This window comes from Salvia splendens, chromosome 16 (genome assembly GCF_004379255.2).
Source record: "Salvia splendens isolate huo1 chromosome 16, SspV2, whole genome shotgun sequence".
Lineage (NCBI taxonomy): Eukaryota > Viridiplantae > Streptophyta > Magnoliopsida > Lamiales > Lamiaceae > Salvia > Salvia splendens.
The window spans coordinates 1310708-1334319 of NC_056047.1; the positions used below are offsets into that span (position 1 = coordinate 1310708).

The 23612-nt window shown below is 38.7% G+C and overlaps 2 protein-coding genes and 1 pseudogene across 7 annotated transcripts; 2 read left to right on the plus strand and 1 right to left on the minus strand.

Annotated features, from left to right (window-relative positions):
- Positions 1-515: 515 nt before the first annotated feature.
- Positions 516-2235, minus strand: LOC121769854 (protein BIG GRAIN 1-like B). Its single transcript, XM_042166619.1, has one exon. The coding sequence runs from the start codon at positions 1886-1888 to the stop codon at positions 707-709; it is 1182 nt and encodes a 393-aa protein (XP_042022553.1). The 5' UTR covers positions 1889-2235; the 3' UTR covers positions 516-706.
- Positions 2236-6756: 4521 nt separating this feature from the next.
- Positions 6757-14195, plus strand: LOC121771416 (annotated as a pseudogene).
- A 328-nt stretch (positions 14196-14523) lies between these two features.
- Positions 14524-19882, plus strand: LOC121769892 (polyadenylate-binding protein-interacting protein 4-like). 6 transcript variants are annotated; one of them, XM_042166668.1, is made up of 14 exons: positions 14764-14924; positions 15085-15123; positions 15666-15799; positions 15901-16044; positions 16168-16298; positions 16502-16692; positions 16938-17115; positions 17201-17335; positions 17431-17461; positions 17897-18204; positions 18297-18437; positions 18976-19068; positions 19148-19210; positions 19513-19882. In XM_042166668.1, the coding sequence occupies exons 3-14, from the start codon at positions 15709-15711 to the stop codon at positions 19513-19515; spliced, it is 1509 nt and encodes a 502-aa protein (XP_042022602.1). In that variant the 5' UTR covers positions 14764-14924; positions 15085-15123; positions 15666-15708; the 3' UTR covers positions 19516-19882. The 6 variants fall into 6 exon arrangements, with proteins under 6 accessions (XP_042022601.1, XP_042022603.1, XP_042022604.1 ...); XM_042166667.1 differs by lacking the exons at positions 14764-14924; positions 15085-15123 and adding an exon at positions 14524-14665; XM_042166669.1 differs by lacking the exons at positions 14764-14924; positions 15085-15123 and adding an exon at positions 14529-14741 and having other exon boundaries at positions 15910-16044.
- Positions 19883-23612: the final 3730 nt, after the last annotated feature.

Sequence of the window (23612 nt, forward strand, 5' to 3'; positions counted from 1 at the left end):
TTTGGCGTGTGTCCACTGAGTGCATAAGTACTCAGCCCTGCATGTTGTTTTCTTAATGTGCAGGTTGAGCGACGATGGGGATGACGGATGATGAGCAGCCAAAGCTGAAGTAGTATTTTTATTTGGTCTTTTGGATGGTGTCGTGTCGTCATACATGGCAGCATCTGTCTTTTGGTCTTTCCGCTGCTTGTAACCCGATACAATGTTTTCCTTTAAACTCTGAATACTTTAACTTTTGTAATGTCGTCTTAAGTACAATGTTTAAAAGTGAACTTCCTTTTTTTAAATGTTTTGGGTCAAATATTCTTGTTACCCCCTTTCTTCCCCGCTTCTTTATTCCCCCCCTAGTCGCGGTCCACCGTACTTCCTATCCTTAGGAAATGCGGGCGTGACACGCCCACTGGAGATGCTCTAACCTCTCTTCATAATCTTGTCCACCTCAGATTCTTCACCTTTACTTTTCCACTGCATGCTTCACACTTCCATTTAATCCAAAATTATTATAGTAGTACTAATTTACTAACAACATTTTCAAATTTATTTGATTTTACTCACCACCACCAAATACACACACTACCAGGAAAACAATGCACAAAATTAAATTGATTACAGTCAGATACTACGTGTAAACCCCCAAACCAATAATTAAAAAAAAACTAAAATTACATAATATTCTTAATTAATACTTAAACCATTATTAAATATTTTAATAGATTAATCCGTTGCCTGTGGAATCGAGCCGTGTCGTCTCGTAAACCGGCAGTTCCTCTCTGTACATCTCCATCCCAATCGCCGAGAGATTATCGAGCTCGAACAAATCTGAACTCGCGCAACTTGCTGCATCATCGTCGTCGTCGAAATCTCGATCGAAAACCTCGTGTTTAGCTTGTGGTTGTTGATTTTGCCTCTGGTAATTCCTCAGCAAATCCCTCGCCACCTCCTCGGCTCGGCGGTTCTGATCCATCACGTGCGCCATTAGCTCTTCGTTGATCACGCTTCTGATGCTGTTTTTACTGCTCTGATTCCTCGCCGCGTCGCGATTTGATGATGTCTGCTTTTTGTTGTTGATTTCTGAGTCGACGATCACGCTCACCGGAGAGAATCTCACGGATCTCTTCGCGCCGGCGGAGGAGTGGTTGCCTCTGGACGAAGGCGTTTTGCTGAGGCAGGATCGGGAGAGCGACGACGCGGAAGAGCACGTCGAGGCGGTTGTGGATTTCAAAATCGGCGATTCGTCGCCGATTTTGCCTTTTCCTCCGGGGAAGAGCGAGTTTAGGAATCCGGCGAGTTTTCCGCCGGGTGATATCGGCTGCTTCACCTTCTTCAAATCGCCGTAGATTTTCAGCGCGCGCAGCTTCGTCTTCGAGAATCCGCCTTCAATTTTAGGTTTCTGCTCCGATTCGCGGTGATTCATGTCGATTTTCTCTTTCTCGAGCCCCGTTCTGATCGGCTTCGGCCGCTGCACCTGAAACGACTCCGCCTCCGACGAAGAGAAGAATCCACCGGTGCCGCCCGAGCTCGAATCGGAGGAGCTCCAGCTGGAACTCTCCCGATCCTTCCGCAGCTTCTTCACCTGAAAATCGGCGACGGATTTCCTCCGACCGGCGGATTTCTCGCTCACCTTCTTCTCCACCCATTTCTCAATCATGCAAGCGCGCTGGAAACTCTCCATCTCCTCATCACGCTCAAACACGCCGCGGCGCACGTTAGCGCCTTCCACGCTGCCGAAGCTCTTCTTCCTCATTCCTCCGCCGTAGATCACCATCTCCTCGTCTCCTTGATCGATCGAGCGGTAGATCGCGTCAAGCAAACTCGACGAAAACGACGAATTCGAGGAGGTGAAATGCGAGATTTCGCTCTCCCTTCCGTAACCGCACCTCTCCACCATGATCGGTTAATTATGCGCAAAATCAAGCGAAGAAATCAGAAAAAAGGAGAAATTAGGGAAGGAGAACTTTATTGTCTGCTTAGAGTGAGCCAAAAGCTGCAGGGAGAGAGATAGCTGCGATAGAAGGGAAACACAATCATGTGGAGGAACAGAAATGGTTACACACACAACACACAGTTGGGGTGAATATTTTGGTGAGCGAAAACAGTTGAAACAATGGCACTCATGATCATTTGATGTGGGGGAAGGAGATGGAGTGGCGCATCGTCTACTCAAAGCTTGCCTGCACGCTATGAGAAAGAGAGAGAGAGAATTTGAGAGAGTTCTGTTTTGTGCAGTTTTTTCTCCATCTTATGGGGAGAGCTTTAGAGCACCCGCAACGCGTGCCGCCGGCGTTCCGCGTGCCGTTCCGCCGGAACGGTTTCGCCGCGGAACGCGTTGCGGCGCTGCATTCCGCTCCCGTCCCGTTCCCATTCCGTGCCGGGTGCCGACGGCACGTAACGCGGCACGGAACAAGCCGCCACGCGCCTGGGCGACGTGGCCGATCCCCGTGCGTGCGTGCTTCCCACTCGCCGGCCCGCGAGTGGGACACGTCAGCAATGACGCAATAATTATTTTTTTTTTATAAACATCGATTTTTTTAAAATTTTTTTTTTTAAACGGTAACATTACCGTTTTTTTTAACTTTTTCTTAATTTTTTTAATTTTTATTTTATTTTCTTATTCTATAAATACACCTAATTCATTCATTTTATACACAACTACACATCTATTCTTCCTACATCAACATCAATTTCTCTCCAATTTTCATATTCTATCTCTTCAAAAAATGTCCGGCGACGGCAATTACGGTGGTGGCGGCGCCGGAGGGTGGGATCTCAACGCGTTCGGCGATTGGGAGACCATGTACAACACACTTGGTGGTTCTGGGTCATCGACGCCGGGCACGCAGGGGTCGGCGACGCCGGGTGGGTACCAACCACCCACTTTCGATGTGGATGCCTACGCTCGAGGCTCCGGCTCGCAGCTTTCCCAGGGTTTGTCCCAGATTCGGGAGGATATCCCCGTTGAACCCACTCAGGGAGGAGGCCGAGGCGGTGGAAGCTACAGGGCTGCGTCTGAGGCACCCGAGGAGGATGAGGAGGAGGAGCCGGAGGATCTGGGCCGGCATCCCTACACCAACGAAGAAACAAAGGCGGTGTACACCGCCTGGCTCACCGTCTCATATGATCCTATCGTCGGCAACCAACAAGCCGCCAAGTGCTTCTGGGAAAAGGTCCGTGATGTCTACCACGAGACTAAGCCGAAAGGGGCCCGGAAGCGCAAATATACAATGCTTCGTGCTCACTTTGGCCGAGTCGATTTACAGGTCAAAAAATTCTGCGGGATCTACTCCACCGAAGCGGCGCACTACCAAAGCGGAGCTTCGGGCGCCGACATACTGAGGGCGGCTTTGCGCGCCTTCCACCAGGACACCGGTGTACAGTTCAAATATGTTGATATTTGGCAGCTCGTCAAGGACGAGGAAAGGTGGGCCGGTGGTGTCCGCTCCAGCTCGGGATCAACCTCAAAGCGGACGAAGCACACGACGAGCGGCCAGTACTCGTCTGGTGACACCGATGCGCCCAGTGATCGTGACCCGCAGGAGGTTGGGGTTACGGCCGCCGAGTACGAGGGATCTAGCCGTGGGCGCCGTCGTCCGCAAGGGACGAAGGCGGCGAAAGCGGCTAGAGCGAGGAAGGGCCGAGGAGAATCAAGCCAGTCGGCCTCGGGATCGGGCTCACAAGGAGGCTCGAACACACTTATGGTGGCGTACATAACCGCCACAATGGCGGACACTTCCCGCTTCTCGTACGCCCAATACACGGCCTGGTGGAACGGAATTGTGCATATGGCAGGACTACTTGGTCTTCCCCCTCCCCCTAAACCTCGACCGCCTCCGGAGGATGATTCGCCGGCGGAGTAGTTTTTTTATTTTCCCACGTTTAATTGTGTGTTTTTTATTGTGTGTTTTTTATTTTTTTAGGATTTGAATTGTGTGTTTTTTTTAATTTTTTTAAGTTTAAGTTGTAATTTTTTTTAATATTGTGTGTTTTTTAATAAAGTATGTTTGTTTTTTAATAAAGTATGTTTGTTTTTTAATAAAGTGTGTTTATTTAATTTAATTTAGTTGGAAATAAAAATAAAAATTGAAATAGAATGAATAGTAATTTAAGGAACGGTTAAGGAACGGTTAAGGAACGGAGGGTTGCAGGTTCCGTTCCTTAGTTAAGGAATGGAGTAAAAAAGTACAGTGGGGCCCTCAAATAGTGGTTTAAGGAACGGTATAGGAACAGCGTTGTGGATGGCCTTATATAGGGGGGAATGGGCTGGCAAGTGTATCTCTTATTTCAATTTTTTCTAGTTAATGTTGGTTTCAATTTGATAGTATTACTAACATTTAGTATTATAAATTTTGTGTTTGCTTAGATAGATCATATGGCTTAATATCTATCTTATAATTTAATAATGTAATACGTATTAGTTTTGGCTTATTAATCTTAGTTTTTCTTGAAATAAAATTAGTCTAGAATAATATCGTCATCGAGTCAGTCCAATTTCGTGAAATGTCAGGACAAGTTAATGTTGAGTAATATGTATTTAAATAGATTTGAGAAAATGATGCTTCTAGTTTTGATCCGCTTTTTTTTTTTTGAAATATACTACTGTTATTTAAACTATCTTAGTTTTTGCTTGTGTCGTATACACATTAGAGGTTAGTTATGATATAAGTAGTCGAAGAAAATGCTAATTAAGTGAGTCAAATTTATGTAGTAAAAGTTTATTGGCACGATCACATTGGCATATACACAGTATATGTCTAGCCAATCACAATATCAAAAAGAAAAAGAAGAGAAAATATTTATGTAATTGTGATTGTCTAACATATCACGTGGCAACATGAATTCAAATTACATAACTAAATCATTACATTTAAATTAAAATAATTAAAATAAATACAATGATAAATGGTAAACTTTTTTTAATGGAGCATATATTGCAAACTATTCGAGTTAAGTTAGTGACCATTTAAATGGGGAAAGCAACGAAGTTGGGCCTTATATTTGGTATCATGCTACCACTTAATTATAACTTAGTTCATGTAAGAAACATACAAGTCGTGCTATAATTGTTGGAATTATTTCAACATATACATAAAATAATGGATCGTGTGATATCTATATCAATTTGTGTTCGTGAAAGTGTTCATCATATAAATAGCACAATCATTATACTAACATACATAGATAAAATTATAACATAACATGTTATAAAAAATTGCATCATATCGATGGCCCGTTTATATATCTATTGTTGCACAAAACCAATCTTTAATTTCCCCTAAACTTGCAATATCAACCGGTTCTTTAAATTTTGAGAATATTAAGAATTTCCTATCAATTCTTTTAGAGTTTCCTTACATTTATTGTTAAAAGTAAAATGTGCGTGTGCGTGTGCGCACGTGCATGTACAGGGTCAAACCATTGGTTGTCCATGATTCATGAAAACTAGAAATTTATATTAAATTCGATTTTTCTGAATCATTTACCATTGTAGAGTATCCCATTTTATATGGGTTTTATTCAAAGTGAATAGTGGGGTAATTGCATACGTGGGGCTCTCAAAAATCACTTTTTCAACATTGGGGGTTCGGATGTGATGCAAAGTTGGAAGAAATTCTACGGAAAGAATTTTAATCAAGATTTGATTTGATTTGATTTGATTGAAATAAAGAATGCAACCAGAAGTTAAGGGTGTAAAATCAATTGATATATAACTTATAAGAGACAAGATCATACTCATTTTATGGTTTAGAATTTTAGATACATTGCGGTGTAATCTGTATAACGAATAAGTAAAATTTGATCAAGGATGTGTGTCTAGACTAGTGTATTTTTACTCAAAAAAATTCATAGAAGAAGCCATCCACGGGTACTTAGTGTTTTTCTATTCGTTTTTCATTAGTTAATGAAGTTGACAGATAGCGCCAGGCTATGTGTGTTGCTTTTATTTTATTGTTTCTTTACGTTGTTTGCTAATTTTTTTCGCTCATAACTTTTTTTTTGCATAAAAATATAATACTATGAGACAATTACCATTTAATAAACTAAATAATAATAAATGTTTGGGCAGGGGAACATTACTCATAGAGTGGTATTGCATCATGCCAAGAATAATATAGACAAAATAAAACCATGATGAGTGGGTAATATCATAGATCTGCATCAAACAATATTTGTTCACATGGAAAAATCAAATTTTGAGAATACTAGCTATTATAGATTCCTTTCTTGTCATATGGATGCTTGGCCACAAGAGATTCCATTTTCATCAATTCCAATTATACTATAGCTACTTTGGACCTATACACACCCAAGAGTATATATATACAACCTACTATATACATACCCAATGTATAAAATATACTACTACATTGTATTATCAACAACCAAAATATGAGCCTTGTGACATTATTGAAAAATTAATAATGTTGACATTTACTATGAATCAAAATACTGTATTAAGCTTTCCTTGTTTATATACACTTTTACTACTAAAAGTTCGAGAATTTTGTGATAAGTTCAAGGTTCCATTTGGAACAAATCTTCAAAGAGTGGTTTAATAGATTACATTAAAAAGAAATTAAATATATATTTCGTCTCTCTCACACACTCACACACTGCACTACTTTAGTATCGAGACAGACCTCTCACACGCACGCACGCAGTGAAATGCTTTAGTTTCAGAGCTATAAAGAAGGTGGGGGGTAGGAAGAACATGGGAATCATGCACGATCACCAAATCATCAAACAAAGATGTTTTTCACCAATCCCAATAACAGAATATATTCACACACACACACACACACAAGAACTGATGAACTTCCAAGTGATCCAAATCCATACAACAAATCAAAAGCCACCCTCTTTATCTTTTCTTTCTCTGACAAAAGGCCAAATCATTCCATTGTTCAACAACACAAGCTTTTTTAGTAGAAGCAACAAACACAAAGAGACTGGCCAATGAAAGATGATGATGCAAGAGACCAAAACTTTAAAACAAATATAGCAGGTGAGGTGGGAGTGATCCGAGGCTCTCGGGTGCTTTGCAGGTTTTCTTTTTCTAAAGCTACGACAAAAGCCATGTCTCTCTACCTTTGCATTTCCCAACTTATTCATCCCATGTGTCCTGCTTTAGCCTTATGACGCACGCTTTAAAGACGAAAGAGACAAGAGTTGCTACTAAAGACTCACAATTTGTCCACTACTGCAAATGCTCCATAGTGCTAGACTAGGGTTATATAGCCTATTATCAATTCATTGAAATATAGATATTATTCATGTTCATGCATAAAGTTCAGTATGGCTATAACATGCATGATATAGAGTTGCATTCATCATGGCCTGCGGTGCTGGCAACAACCCCAGGAGCATTGATGGCATAACCAGCAGGACTGGTGAAGTTTCCAAAAACAGTTGGAGTAACAGTTGGATACCATACTTGACACCACTTGGAGTCCCATGGGAGCTATTCCCAGGCATCAGCTGTTGTTGCTGCTGCCATTTGAAGGATGAGGATATGTGGGACTATTGGAGTAACCAGGCATTGGCGGAACATGGACAGGAGGCAAGAATTGACGATACGGCATCATGTTAGCAAAATGGGAGTCGTGAAGTTGGGGATACATCTGGGAGAACTGCTGCTATTGTTGCTGCTGCAGCTGCAGCTGTTGCTGTTGCTGTTGCTGCTGCTGAACCATTGCAATTGTGGAAGCTGGAACAACATTAGCAGCTGAGGCAGGATGAGGGGCATATGCCACCTAATACAGGAATTCCAATGCCTCAAGAAGTGATAAACACAGAAAACTTTTTTACGAGATCTTATTACCAGATGCAGCATTTCAAGAGGTTTCCTCTCTTCGAGAACTACGGTCAGGATAAGTATTATACTTGGCAGGCATACGTGCAACATCATTGTTTTTCTTGGGCTCCACAGCAAAGTAACTATTTTGCACTGGATTCGGGGTCTGCAAATATAACATTGGTAAGTTCATACTTCATGCATCATGTTTGGTATATAACTTCAAGAGGCTAGAGTAAAATTGAGCTATGATAACCTCTTAATTCGCAATATATGTCAACGTTAACGTATTAAGATCATGCAAAAAAATAAACTAAAAGCAGAGGGAAATTCTTAGAATAAAACTACACAATTAGCAATTAGTTTATGTGATTAAAGATACTTCGTTAGATATAACAATTGCTATAGTCTTATAGATACGCAGTGGAGTAGTAATTTTTTGTAATCGGTAATGTCCCAAATAAAAATTTAAAATCTTTTTTTAGTGTAACATGGTTAATGAGAAAGTGATATTTTCTTCATAAAAAATAGTGATGTTCTTTTGCCAATTATGAGCAAGGGTAGTGGGTAGAGCTACTTCAGAACTAAATTCTAATTTTGAAGTTTGTCATCTATTTGCATACAACCGATCAATTAATGAATATTAGGAGTATTAATTTAATATGTTATCTCTGTTTAAAAAATGTATATCCATATATTTTTGTTAATATTATTCCATTGTTTTATCACATCTGTTCGAGGGAATGGTCAGTGAACACAAATCAGAATTCAGGCCCACCTAAATCTATTTTATAATTTGGCCCAAATTGTTAACTTATAAATTGGCCTATTAAAATATGGCCCACAAATAAAGACTTTTTGTTCTTTGTTATACAGTACTTAAAAATTAACCTCTTTATAAAATTAACAAAAAAAACGTGACCAATCTAGATTAAAATTTAAATCCATTTATTAGATCCAATAATCACAATACGAATAATAATGAATACATAAATAATTCCATGAATCTCTATAATTTTAAAGCTCAATGTGACGGTGGAGATTTTAAGACTGTTGAACATATAAGTATTGATCTTTTCTAGTAATAAAATGAAAATAATTTCCAAATGTTTCATAGGAGTATTAGAAAGAAAAACACTCGGGTTTCTATTTCAAATTATGTGCCTCCCATGCAATGGACAGAAAATATTATAGTCCACGAATTAAATTAAAAAGTAGACTCTGAGGTTGAACTATTAAAAATAATTTCATAGCAAAATTCGGAAATATTCTACTCCCCATAGTTTAATACTGCATGTTAAAGTAGAGAGAAAATGACATTTGCATATTCTATATTTTAATGTAGGGAAAAGTAATTGGAAACATAATAAAACATAGGATGAATTATGATAATTTATTATTAAAAATAGTAAAATTAACATCTTTAATAAAAATAAAAATAGAAATAAAAGTATAGTTAGACCCGACCCGAATCGGCCGTGTGATACTGAGTTACTGACACGAGATTGGATCATTCATTCGATCGTTAACTCAGCCTCACGCCACCAAATCCTCCGCCGCCGCCGCCAGTTTCATTCTCAGAGCAGTCACACGCTCTCACGCACAAGCAGCAGCCTCGATCATCAAAAAACGAATCAATTCACAGAATTTAAAAAAAAAAACAATCCGGATCGGTCAATTTTCCCGCCAAACAGTCATTCCGTGATGCCATCGCTGCGACGGAGGCGCGCCGCGGCGGCGGAGTCGGTCCGGGATCCTGATCCGGAGGAGAAGAAGCCGGAGCTCCGGAAACCGAGGAGGCAGCGGAAATGGTCGTGCCTGGACAATTGCTGCTGGTTTATTGGGTGCGTTTGTGTGGTGTGGTGGGCGCTGCTGTTCCTGTTCAACATGATGCCTTCCTCGTTCCCGCAGTACGTGACGGAGGCGATAACGGGGCCAATGCCCGACCCTCCGGGGGTTAACCTGAAGAAGGAGGGGCTGCAGGCGAAGCATCCGGTGGTGTTCGTGCCGGGAATCGTCACGGGAGGGCTGGAGCTGTGGGAGGGGCATAGCTGTGCTGAAGATTTGTTCAGGAAGAGGCTGTGGGGAGGCACTTTTGGTGATGTTTACAAGAGGTGAAGATATGACTTGACTATCTCTTTTTGTTGTTGGGATAATATGCTTTTTGGAGTTTCTTCCATGTTACGCTATTCCTTGCTTTTGAGGTAAATTTGGTTGTTTGGTTTTTTGAAAGGTAGATAGAGTAGGAAAATAAATATTGGAATAATGTTTCAGCTTTTGTACAGTCAATGTGTAATTGTGTATCTAAATACGGCAATGTATCTAAAAGGTTAGATCTGTATCTAGTTAGGAGTTAAGTTGGTATTTGCAGGACTAGTAAATGAACATTTTACTATGTAAAGTAATTAGTGGTGTCTGAGTGTGCTGGCGTGTGTGTTTAAGACTCTTGTGTTTCCTGTAAGATGTTGTCATGCTTCTGAGACACAATACATGAGATAAACTTATTAATCAGTTATTCCTCAAAAGTTTCTTATCTGTCATTGACTTGCTTCTTATATAAGTTTTCAACCTGTATTTTTAGGACCCGTTCAGTCTGGCAGATATAGTGTGTTAACAGCCCAAATCCAAATATTTCGTATTGTTCAGTGGACATGTTTTTAAACATGTCAGCCCTCTATTAACAACATGGCCCGTCACTGTTCACCAGCATTTGACTGGATGTAAATCTTCCACAGAAGGTGTTATTAATTTCTGACTCCTTCAGATTATTTCAGCATTTGACTACTTTACCCCACCAAATTTGAATTCCCCCAAATTATCATCGTCACCCCCTCAATCCATCCCTAACTCTCTCTCTCGCGCGCACGCCTCTCTGCGATCGACGCCGGAGGAGTGGCCGCCATGACTGGGCGCGAAAATTACCTCTGTTACATACATCACTCCATTGCTTAACCAAATCATACACATCTTTTCAGAATAAAAAAATCCCAATCGACTCACAGCTCATAGCATCTGCTCCGTTAATTTTGATTGTTGTTTCCTCACACATGGGTGTCTTGAATTTCAAACAACTCACCACGATACAACTTAAATCGAGATTCAAGAACGCCTCTCCGCACGGGGAGGTTCCCGCTCGCACCTCAGGGAGATTCGGTCGTACCTTTCGCCGCTCAATGAGGTTTTGTAGAAGTAAAGACTGTGGTTCATTTTTTATTACATCCAGCCTTTTTGCCCAAAATAATTGGGTGGGAGTGGACTCAAATTTGAGATTTCGTTTCTCGCTGCTAAGTTTTTCGGAAGTGTTGAGCAGGGAATTTTGAAGAGATGGTGGGGGCTATTTGGTCAGATTACATGTTGGAAGAGGCAACAGTTTTTAAACTAGTCACCATTTCATGTTCACTGAACATGCAAACTAAATTCTGTTCAGGTGGGGCCCACCACCTAATTCAGCCACATATTTATCTCACGGCCATTAAAAAAACCATGAGAGTGAACAGGCCCTTATTTTTACTGGTAGGCCACTATGTTGGGTGGAGCATATGTCATTGGATAATGAAACTGGCTTGGATCCTCCTGGTGTGAGAGTCAGGCCTGTCACTGGCCTTGTCGCGGCAGATTACTTTGCTCCAGGATATTTTGTTTGGGCAGTTCTAATAGCTAATCTTGCTCAGATTGGGTATGAAGAGAAAGCCATGTACATGGCTGCATATGACTGGAGGCTTTCATTCCAGAACACAGAAGTACGTGTTAACATATATCAATCCTCTGTTCTTGTTTAAACATGAGATAACTGGATTATTGACGCACTTTTGTTATCAAATACTTACTTTTCAGGTGCGTGATGGAGCACTGAGCAGAATAAAAAGTAATATAGAACTTATGGTTGCTACAAGTGGACACAGGGCGGTAATCATTCCACATTCCATGGGTGCTCTATACTTTCTCCATTTTATGAAATGGGTGGAAGCACCTGCTCCAATGGGTGGAGGAGGTGGACCAGACTGGTGTGCTAAACATATAAAGGCTGTGATGAACATTGGGGGGCCACTTTTAGGTGTTCCGAAAGCTGTTTCTGGGCTTTTCTCTGCAGAAGCAAGAGATATTGCTGTGGCCAGGTACGAACTTCTTGTTTACTTTAGTACAAATTCAATGTTAAGATTGATAGCCAGCCCATCTTTTGTATGGTTAGTTCCTGTGCTTACCGGTGCCTGTTTTTTGGTCGATGTATTCAGGGCCGTTGCTCCTGGTGTCCTGGATAAGGATCTGTTCCGAATCCAACCTTGCAGCACGTAATGAAGATGACTAGGACATGGGATTCAACAATGTCCATGATACCAAAAGGTGGAGAAACCATTTGGGGTGGACTTGACTGGTCACCTGAGCAGGGTTATGTCGCTAGCAAAAGAAAACAAAATACCAGCCAACCTGAGAACTCCACTTTTACTGAAGATGGAAATATTGAACCAAAAGTAAAACATGCCCATTATGGAAGAATAATATCCTTTGGGAAAGATGTAGCCGAGGCAGATTCTTCGGATATTCAGAGAGTTGATTTTAGGGTAACGTTTCTTATTTTCATCTGTGATATCTATCGCATGTTAATTAGTCCCTACTATGGGAAGTGCCTAATTTAGTCTCCACCAGTTTCATATTTGCCATTTCTCGGGTCTGTTTCTTGCGACTGGGGAAGAATAAAGACATCTGGCAAATTAATGATTTCATGAAAATGATATAAAAGAACTGTAAATAGCAGCATCAGATTAAAATTAATATTAGAAGATTAGCTAAACCAAATCTTAATTTCACCACAGTGAATGTGATTTACATCCCAAGCTAGATTACTTTGATTTTAAGAGTTCAAAAAACAAACAAAAATGAAAGTGATTGTTCTCTGTATAAAGACAAAACAGCAGCCTAGTCATGAGAAATCCATGTCAAAAGATAATACTGCTCTGATCTCAATCTCTTTCAACTTATTTTACCTTTCTTTGGAATATGTTTGAGTTGAAAACAGCTCTAAGAAAAAAGCATGATGTGCCTGGATGGTGTATAAACATGATATAGTTAAACGTGTCTTTTTAATTGTGTCATGGACTGTTACTACTATATTGATACGATCAAGTTGTTTTTTGCAGGATGCTGTAAAGGGCAATAATTTTGCAAACAATACTTGCCAAGATGTGTGGACAGAGTATCATGACATGGGTATTAGTGGCATCACATCTGTTACTGAATATAAAGTTTATACTGCTGGAGATATACTGGATCTGCTAAACTACGTTGCCCCCAAAATGATGGAGCGTGGCGGTGCTCATTTTTCTTATGGTATTGCTGATAACTTGGACGACCCCAAGTATTCGGACTACAAATATTGGTCAAATCCATTAGAAACAAGGTTAGAGTGTACTTAACTTTTGATCTCTGTTAACTAATTTTTATCCGTGATTTTATTAGGTTTGCAGCATTTTGTAATATACATTAACAACACCCTTTTTGCAGGTTACCAAATGCCCCTGAGATGGAAATCTTTTCAATGTATGGAATTGGCATTCCTACTGAAAGAGCTTATGTATACAGACAGGTTGCGGCTACAGACTGCTACATTCCTTTTCAAATTGATACATCTGCGGTTGAAGAAAATATAGATAGATGCATAAAAGATGGTGTTATCACCGTTGATGGGGACGAAACTGTCCCTGTATTAAGTGCAGGCTACATGAGTGCAAAAGGGTGGCGTGGAAAAACTAGATTCAATCCTTCAGGAATGAAAACTTATATAAGGGAGTGTGATCATGCTCCCCCATCTAATCTTCTTGAAGGCCGCGGCACGCAGAGTGGTGCCCATGTTGACATCATGGGAAACTTTGCTTTGATCGAGGACATTATGAGGGTTGCTGCCGGTGCTACAGGGGAGGAGCTGGGAGGCGATCGGGTGTACTCAGACATCTTCAACTGGTCCGAAAGGATCCAACTACCTCTATAAGTCAACCTGTATGATAGGCTTTCAAGGCTTCATTCTGTTAATTACGACGGTGCATCGCGATTGAGGATTCCATTCTGCTACATCATACTCTTGATTCGAACAGTGGCATTGGTGCACTATGGCTGAGGCAACGCACGAAGAAAGGCGTTTGCTTCAGCATGATCGAGCTTCTGAAGCGGGAATGTGCCGGTTAAGGTGTTATATCTTACACCGGTGTGTACGTCTTTGGGGATTATGTGTCTCATTTGCTCTTTGAAGCTGACCTTTGTATTATATGATCCTACTGTTGTCGTGAGGGATCAAGAAACAGGGTAGAGAAAAAAGAAAAAATGTGTATCTATTCTTTGGTTTAGATTTTCATGCCGCAATAGAACTGTTTTCAGAAGTATTTTGAAAGATCAAACTATATCCACATTCCAACTACTTTGCAGAAATATTCTTCTTTGTTTCCATCTTTTTAAATAAATAAATTATAGTACTAAATGATAAACAAAAATGCTAGATATTTTTTACCATTATTCTTTGATAGGAGTACTTTTTTATTCATTAAAATGCCAAAAAGATGAAGCAAAATAGAATATTCACTCTAAACAAAATACTAACGCGTTTCAAAAATAAAATCTTTCCAGTCAAATAACCAACCTCCGCGAAATTCAACGACATATCTGATTCGGGTCGGGTCGGGTCGGGTCGGGTCTCCGGGTACCGTATATCAGCAGACAGAATTTCGCCGAATGCATTTCACAATCACAATTAGCCCCATTTCCTGAGCCGGGTCCGGATTTTTCGCGGCTGTAGCCTTCAAAACTACGTCGTTTCATTGTTCGATCAAACCTTCTCCGAGATTGCCTCCCTTTCTCTCTCTACAACCTACATCTTCCATTCTATTTCCCGTGAGTAATTCCGGCATCCTTCATCGCAGGATGCATAGCTTAACGTGATTTGTTCCATGGAATTAAAAAACTCAAGGTTCAAGGAGGAATTTTTTTTCTAGGGTGATATAGTTCCCAATTTAGTTGATTTTATCCATTGTACTAGTAATATTCGTTTGGATTTATTTGGAAAATGATATAACTGAACACAAACAAAGGAAAATAGCTGCAAATATAATTTTTAGTTACTCCATTTTGTTGCTTGGTGATTGCTATACAGGTGCGTTGTAAACAGTTATTTACGTTTGTTGATTTTGGTGGTTATTTGTTAATGATGATCGTTATCAGGAACCGTTATGTTTGGTTGAAGTTGGTGTTTTTTAATTTTGTAATGCAATATTTTGCCTATTATAGTAAATAAATCTGCTGATGCATGCTAGGCTTGGATTTCTAGCTTTGGGGAATCTTTAGAATTCAAGGTTCTTTCATTTTTTTGAAGTATTGGTTTTAACTTATTATGTGTGATTTGTGAACATTAAATAACGACCATTTTCACTACATTATCCTTTTTTGTGAGTTTGTAATCTAGTTTTTGACAACTTTGTTGTTTGGATCCTGCTTCTGCTAGTGTCTTAGTAAATTCCAATGGAGACATCTTCTGTTGGTTTAATTTATCCTTTTTTTCTTAATTATAAATTTCATGTATCCGGATGCCTTCTACACAATTAGAAGATATGCAAACTTCTATGCTGGTAAAAGAAAATTTCTGGTGAATAATTCGAACCTGTCTCAAACTGGAAATCATGTAATTTTGGCTTATTCAATGAACATGGTTAATAATTATGGATATCAACCGCTTGAATCTTCAGCTATTCTAGGCATTTGATCCATGGTCACACCTAAATGATGGTGTTTTGTTGTTTCCTTTCATATTACCAAGAGAAGTTATCTAGTTCAAAGTCTTGAACTTTATCTTGGGTTTGGTGAAAGATTTTGACTGAACTGTTTGTTTCCTTTGCAGTACGTTTTCCTGGGTCTAATTTATTTGCTTGCGTCGGTTGAAGATGAATATGCAGCAAGCTCTCCCACCAAGATCCTCTTCAAACGGATATCGTCACCATAAAATCGAAGGAGATACCGCAACAAGATTTAACAGTAAGTTTCAGCTGATAGCAGGAGCAGTTTAGTTAAGAATTCATGATTGTGATCTCATAGTTTGTGTATAATCTGCCAAATCTAACGGTGAGTAACTTTAGGTGTAGCAGACTCACATGAATCAAACTCTTGTGATAGACTTATATATTTAACTACATGCCTCATCGGGCATAAAGTGGAAGTACAGGTGCAAGATGGATCACTATTTTCTGGAATCTTCCATGCAATCAGCGGGGAGGATTATGGTACGTTAAGAAAATATAGCTCAATAAGGCTAATGATAAAAGCATCTTGCTGTGTTTTAAGAACTATTTTGAACCCTGCAGTTACAAAGTCTCCCTGACATAGTACTTATTTCGTTGGTATAGGAGTTATTCTGAAAATGGCATGTTCAGTTAAGAATGGTTCTCAAGGTCAGAAAAATATTTCAGATTCTTCCGAGCCTCCTTCTAAGACTTTGATAATACCTGCTACGGATCTTGTGCAAATCATGGCAAAGGTACAACAGTATTCGTACTTGTAAAAAAAAATTCTGATGCCAAATTTGGACTGCTACATTGGCATTTGCATGATAAAGTTACCTGTAACTTATGTAAATTGTTTTATCTTGATTATGATGCAGAGCATTCTGCTAACATGGATATTTTGTAATTGGATTTAAAATCCCAAATTAATCTTATTTGTAAATTGTAACCGGAACAGGACGTGCCTGTAATTAGGGATGGTTTCCTGAATGAGCTCCAACGTGGAAAGCAGCAAGAGCTTATGACAGATTCCTGCATATCACAATCTCGGAATGTAGAGGCGGGGAGAGAATTGGAGCGATGGGTCCCTGATGAAGATGATCCTGGGTGTCCTGAACTGGAGAATATATTTGATGGTGCTTGGAACAGGTATTTTGCACGTATGACTTTAGTTAACTCCGAAACCTCTTGTCTACTTCAATTTGTGGTTAGATGTTCAAAAATCTTTCAACCATGGTTTCGTAGATAGCAACATATTACCTTTTGGAAATTATATAGTAGGATTTGAATTGTTGAAGTTACTATTTATTCATGAAAAAGTTCCCGTATATCTCCAATTATTTCAGTACATGTGATGCTATTTTGATTAGTATGGTACCTTTATTTGACAACAGAGGCTGGGATCAGTTTGAGGTAAATAAAACTTTATTTGGAGTTAAGAGCACCTTTGATGAGGAGCTTTACACAACGAAGCTCGATAGAGGCCCTCAAACGAGAGAATTGGAAAGAGAAGCTCTAAAGATAGCTAGAGAGATTGAGGGTGAACAAACCCTTGATCTTCATCTCGCAGAGGTCGGACTGAGACTTGGCTTCATGTTTTTTTAATCTTTCCTTCAGTATGTGCTTTTTTGTGTATCTCAGTTATGTTATTGTGTAGGAAAGAGGTATTCAAATTGATGGAAACATTGAGATAGATGAAGAAACTCGCTTTTCTTCAGTCTACCGGGGGAATCATGAGAGATCATATGAAGATATTGTGGAGACAGTATTGGAGGATGAAGAAATGCAAGATGTGAGAGTCTATTGAGTGCTCTGGAGTTTGATGGCGTTTCTTTGAATTGTTGTTGTTGGATCTAACTGTCACTTGTTTTTTCCTTTTATTTGCAGGTACATGATCGGAGAGCATCTAAAGCCGAGGGTGAGTGATCTCTCTTATTTTTCCAGTCACTCGTATATGTTTGGCTCTTCATTCTTTTTAATTAGACCTAAATTTCTTTTTATTGGATGAGTTTTTCAAAAATCTTTAGGATTTCCTCCATCCCTCTCAAGATGTCCACCTTTCCTTTATAGTTTGTCCCACTCAAGACGTCCACTTTCTATATATTTGTAAATAAATCTCTCTCCCCTCATTAAAATATTCAACTACCTTTTCTCTCTACTTTATCCACCTTTAAACTCCTAAAATCCCGTGCCACTCAAGAATGTGGACATCTTGAGTGGGACGGAGGGATTACAGTTTTTTTTAAATTAATTTTCTTTTGCTTTGTCGTATTCTGAGTTCTATAGACTATTTCCCCTTGAGCCATGATATTCATCTTTGTGTTCATTAAGGTTGATGTGATTACCTTCTCAGGTTCAAACTCATTGAATAAAGAAAGCTGTCTGAAGGTTGGATTATCTGCGAATGCTACTGCATTTGATCCATCACGTTTTTCATCCAAAGTTCAGGATAAGGGAAGCTTCTTCAACGAGTTACCAAAGGGTTCATCATGTCCTGAAGCACAAGGGGTAGCAACCTCTCTTGCCCGGACCAGTAGCTCTGCATCATCCGCTTCTGATCGCGGAGGAGGTACCTCAACTTCTGCTGGCCGTGGATTGTCTCCTAGTTCATCTGTTGCTTCGCTGTCTTCAGAGAAGTCAACACTTAATCCACATGCCAAGGTGAACTACATGATTGGAAATTTTGATTTCATGTCATTATGTCCTTTGTGCTTGATTTGTCTTTTGCTAACTCTCTTACTCGTCTTTTTCAGGAATTTAAATTTAATGCAAATGCTAAGAGCTTCGTCCCATTTCAGCCACCTAGACCGATTTCTCCTATTGCAGATAATTCCTTCTACTATCCACCTATGGCTACTGCAACACATATGCATGGCATGCCATCTGGTGTTGGGGTGAGTGCACATATCTCTATTGCTACTGCCTTTTATCTTGATTTAGATGGTCTAGCATATTTCTACGAATCGAGCTTACCTTAGCTGTCACACACATGTAGTATAATAACTAGTGGATGCTAGATCTTTTCATTCAATAATTCTCAGCCCTTCAGTTGCATGTCACTCAACAGCAATAATGTCAAAATTAGAAGAATATCGCACAAACTAAAGAAATTCTGTATCTAATGATTCAATAACTGCGAGATTTATGAGATTGTAATTCGTAAGAATGGCTTTTGAGTGCTTTAAGAGTGTTTTTTAGGAGAAGATATAGAAAATGAGCTTATTGGACAATGTATGTTTATGTCTGTTTTCATTATAAAAAAAAAAGTGAAGAAATATCTTTGTGTACAGGAGTATCAATCATAGCCTTGGTATCTTCAGTTTACAGAGAAGGAAACTACTTTTTCCTTGTCATCTTGATCATCATATGCCTGCACTTTCTTAGAAAATTTAACTCTCACCAATCCATTTTGGGCTTATCATGATTGTTTAGGCTGGACCTTTGTTTACTGCACAGCCGCCAGTTATGTATAATCCACTGGCTACACCAATGTCACAACAATTTTACCATCCAAACGGACCTCAGGTTAGTCATATTTTGCTCTACCTATGATTTTGCCCACAATTTTTTTTGCGCCGAGGAAAATTAAGTAGTTTTCTTGCAGTATGGACAACAGATGACAGTAGGACAACACCGGCCAGTTTACTTCATGCCCACATATCCACATGTAAGCAACCATTCCCCCTCTTTTCTTTTCCCACTTTTCTACTTTATGTTGAAGAAGCTCGAGTAGAATTGTTTCATCCTTGTTAGCATGCGTTTCGACTAAAACATGATTTTGCATGTGGACAATCTCCCAATCTTCATGGCATCTAATGACACACAAACATGATTTTGAATGTTCCATTTATGCTGTCCCATGTCTCTGTCGAGCACCACGCCACCACCTACCTACAATCACAACGTATCTTGTGCTGAAAACCCGTACCTGTATCATCCCCATTCACTAAATCCTATATTCTTATGCAGTAAATGCAGTACAAGTGAAGGGAGAGGTTTGCTAAATGATGGCAAACACCACCTACATGTTGTGTTTTTGGGGATTCGAATTTTTACAAGGCTGCTTGGGGATTTTTTGGTGTGAGGCAAGCAGCCGATGTGTTATTAAGTGGCGGTCGAGCTTGAGACGACGAGAGTGATGAGACCATGTGACATTAGGGGATTTTCCCCCTTCCTACTGGTTTTAACAATTTTTCTGAGGCAGTGAGTGATTTTCACATTCTTAACTTTGGTGGTGTTCTAACATAGAGTTATGTATTCCTTTTGAATTTTTTGTTTGGGTTTGATATGAATCGATAATTAATATATTGATTATTAGTTAGCTAAAATTTTCGCTAAATATCTTTGAATTTCTGTAAAAAGTTTTCACCTATAAGCGTTAAATACAGTTGTTTTTAGATCTCTTGCCTTTTGACTTTGAAAAGAATGCAAATATATTTAGTATCTTTCCTTTTCACTTTCGATCAATTAAAATTTAAAACACACTACCTAACTTTATTAAAGTCCGTCTCATTACATTATTTTGATCGAAGTAGTATTCATTGCATGAGGATAGTTTGTATTTTATGTAAATTTTATTAAGATTGGTATGTTACTATATTGGCGGAAAATCAAGATTGGTATGTTACTCGCTTTTGGCATATGAGTGGTTGTTTAGAATACAAAGAGAGTATAAATATAATAATAAGTGATATACTATAATAAAAATAAAATAGAGTCACTAGTTTGATGTGATGGAATTCGTTATTCCAAGTCTACATATTCAAATTGAAAAGTGAGTCCAACTTACTTATTCGAGCACCTACATAACTCTATAAGTTTTCAATTCGTCCCTTTGCATAATTTCCTTCCCTTTTCTCCACCTAGTGATTCCTCAAATATACCTATGGTGGTATAGATAGTATAGATGTTACACTTCATGGAATACACTACAGTAGTTTAGGAAACCAAGTTCATGATTTTTGGCAAAACGTTTATATAGAGTGAAAAAATAGTAATAAAAAAATTAGTTCAACATCACTCAAATCTAAGCATGTTACTGAATCAAGAACCATTGTCTTCTGTCGGGGGCGGAGCTAGGAATTTGTAGGAAATGGGGCAAACTTACATATGAAGGAATTTTAAAATTTTGAGGGGGGCAATTAGTAGAAGATTAAAAGAAATTAATTTAAAATGGATATATAAATACATGGGATGAAAAACATGAGATGGGGCAATTGCCCCTCTTTAATAACATATAGATCCGCCCTTGTCTTCTGTTACGAATTGGTGGTTACAGTTCCAAAGGAAATGGAACCAACCGGACAGAGGACATATTTGTCGATTTTGGTTTTGAATTGGTAAATAGCAGTTCTGGTTTTCGATCAAAATCAACGTTTTTTTAATTTATTAACCTTTTAATTGAAATTTTCAACATTTCTTTCACAATTTTCAGATGTTTCCTAGTTCGGAAGAATGGCGGTTAAACGCGATTCTCGGTTCAAAATATTGGAATCAGACCGATAGAATCAATAAATTGTGTCCAGTTAGGCAAAGGCTGGTCACAGTTTGAAAATTAGAATAGCCAATCTGTTTCTGGCCAAATCAACGGTGCATATTTAACCATGCATCCAAATCCGTCAATACAAACACAACGACATGTAAGATCCTTAAAATCCACAAAACCTTAAAATTGTCAAAATTTCAATTGAAATATTTATATGCACAACCAACTATGCTTTTCCCAGAGATGCTTTCTTTTCTTTATAAAAAAGAATTCAAAACCGCAAACTTGATCCATCTATATAAATCGAGTGCTACTATTTAGCACAACACACAATGATCATCACAAACCCTCTAATTGGAATCTTAGTCCCTTTTGATATTCAAGAATTTGAACCTATATTTGTCAACGCAAGGCAATATGAAGCGATCTTGCGACGTAGAAGACAAAGAGCAAAGATGCATAAACTCAAAAAGCCCAAAAAGGTTTGTTATTTTATGTATGATTTGATTGTTTTGTCATGATTGAATTATCGTGAATTCAAATTCCATCAATATGTACTAAATCGTCTGGCCCATGAATGCTTTGTCGTGTGTTATGTAATTATTTGTTTGAAACTTCAACCATGAGGCCACTCTCCTTAGGTGGATTTGGTTAACATATAATGTTATACAGGCGTTGTTCATTTGCTTTTGTTTTTGTGGGCTGGTCTGCCATTTTTCTTTTATAATGGTTTTCAATAGACCTAACTATTTCTTATACGTTGATTTCATTTTATTGTCGTCTTTTTAGTTTATAGTGTTTTAATTATAACACAAAAAAAAATATACTAAATCGAGTTTATATTTCTAAATATTGTAATGATTTTGGGCAGCCATATATGCACGAATCAAGACATCTTCATGCAATGAGAAGAGTTAGAGGAAAGGGTGGAAGATTCCTTAAACTGAGGAAAGTGGGAGACAATCCATTACCTCAACTCAAGTGAAAATATGTACTTTCCTTTCGTCTTTGTATTGTCAACTCATGGTTGTTATGTTTGAGATTCTTGTTATGTCATTAACTAGATGACACACAATGAAAAACATACAAGATCACGATCTAAAATTATAAGCGTGTTGAGCATTTAATTTTACAACGGAAGAAATATTCGATTGTTGTGTAACATCTTTCCACTGTTTGATCGAATCCTATAAATGAATCCATCAAGTTAGTATCATCAAGAGTGTCCTCTCTCGAAATGTCCCGTCAATTGCAAATAGTTGGCTAAGATTGCAAAATCAATCTCGGAAAGAAATCTATCGATTCTCTCTCAACGGTTGTACAGTAGGTGTAATAATTTATTTAAGTAATGGAGATTCTTATTCAAGCCAAATTGCAATATTTATTAGGTCATCCACAACGCTGTTGCTATACCGTTCCTTAAACAACTATTTGTCGGCCCCACTGTACTTTTAACTCCATATCTTAACTAAGGAACGAAACCTGCAACCCTCCCTTCCTTATCCGTCCCTTAATCGTTCCTTAAATTACTATTCATTCAATTTCATTTTTTAATTTTATTTTCAACCAAATTCAATTAAAAAAACACACTTCATTAAATAAAATAAACTTACAACATAAAATTCATAAAAAAAACATAATTTAATAGTTTCCTAAAAAAATAAAAGTACACAATTTAATAATTTCATCCGCCAAAGTTTGCCCAAATGTGCTCAATTAGATCCTCTTGGAGTTGGGTGTGAGCGCTAGAGTCGCGTGTCCTTGCACGAATAGATAACTGTTCTTGTATAGACGGATGTGCTCCACTATTTGATTGTTCCATTATTTGACGCATATGTTCAAAAGGATCTATTAGTTTGATTAAATTTGGGAGAAGAAAAACAAAGTTGATTTGAGATGAAAATTGGGGCGGAAATAGAGAGGATTTGAGAGGAATAGATGTGTGTTTGTGAGTGAAATGAGTATGAAATAAGAGTATTTTATAGAGTAAAGAAATAAAAAAAAATTGAAAACGGCTATAAAAAACGGTAACATTACCGTTGTAAAAAAATTATTAAAATTCGATTTTTTTTAAAAAAAATAAATTATTGCGTCATCGTGACGAAACCCACTCGCGGGCCAGAGAGTGGGCGTCACGCATAGCATGGGAGCTCGCCACGTCGCCTCGGCGCGTGGCGAGACGTCGCGTGCCGCGTCTTGTGGTGGCGGGTCTCGGGATGGGCTGGGGACGAAACGGCCGGCTGCAACGCGTTTCTCCGCGGTTTCGTTCCTCCATCACGGAACGCGGCCCGATTACACCACGCGTTGTAGATGCTGTTATTACTTCAAAACAAGAAGAATCCTCAGCTATTTAAGAATGATAAATCACTCTAGAAAAGGATTTGATCCACTCCAAAGTAGTTGGACGTGCAATGATTTACAAACTCAGAATTGTGTTTTTCGACCAAAAAATTGAAGAAAACTTAATAAAAAAATTATGGAAATGGATTATAACATTTAAGAAAAATAAAAATCATAGTAGTGTTTTTGTGTGTTGGGCCAAATCTCAAATACAGTTAAACCTATTCACTTTCATTAGATTCAA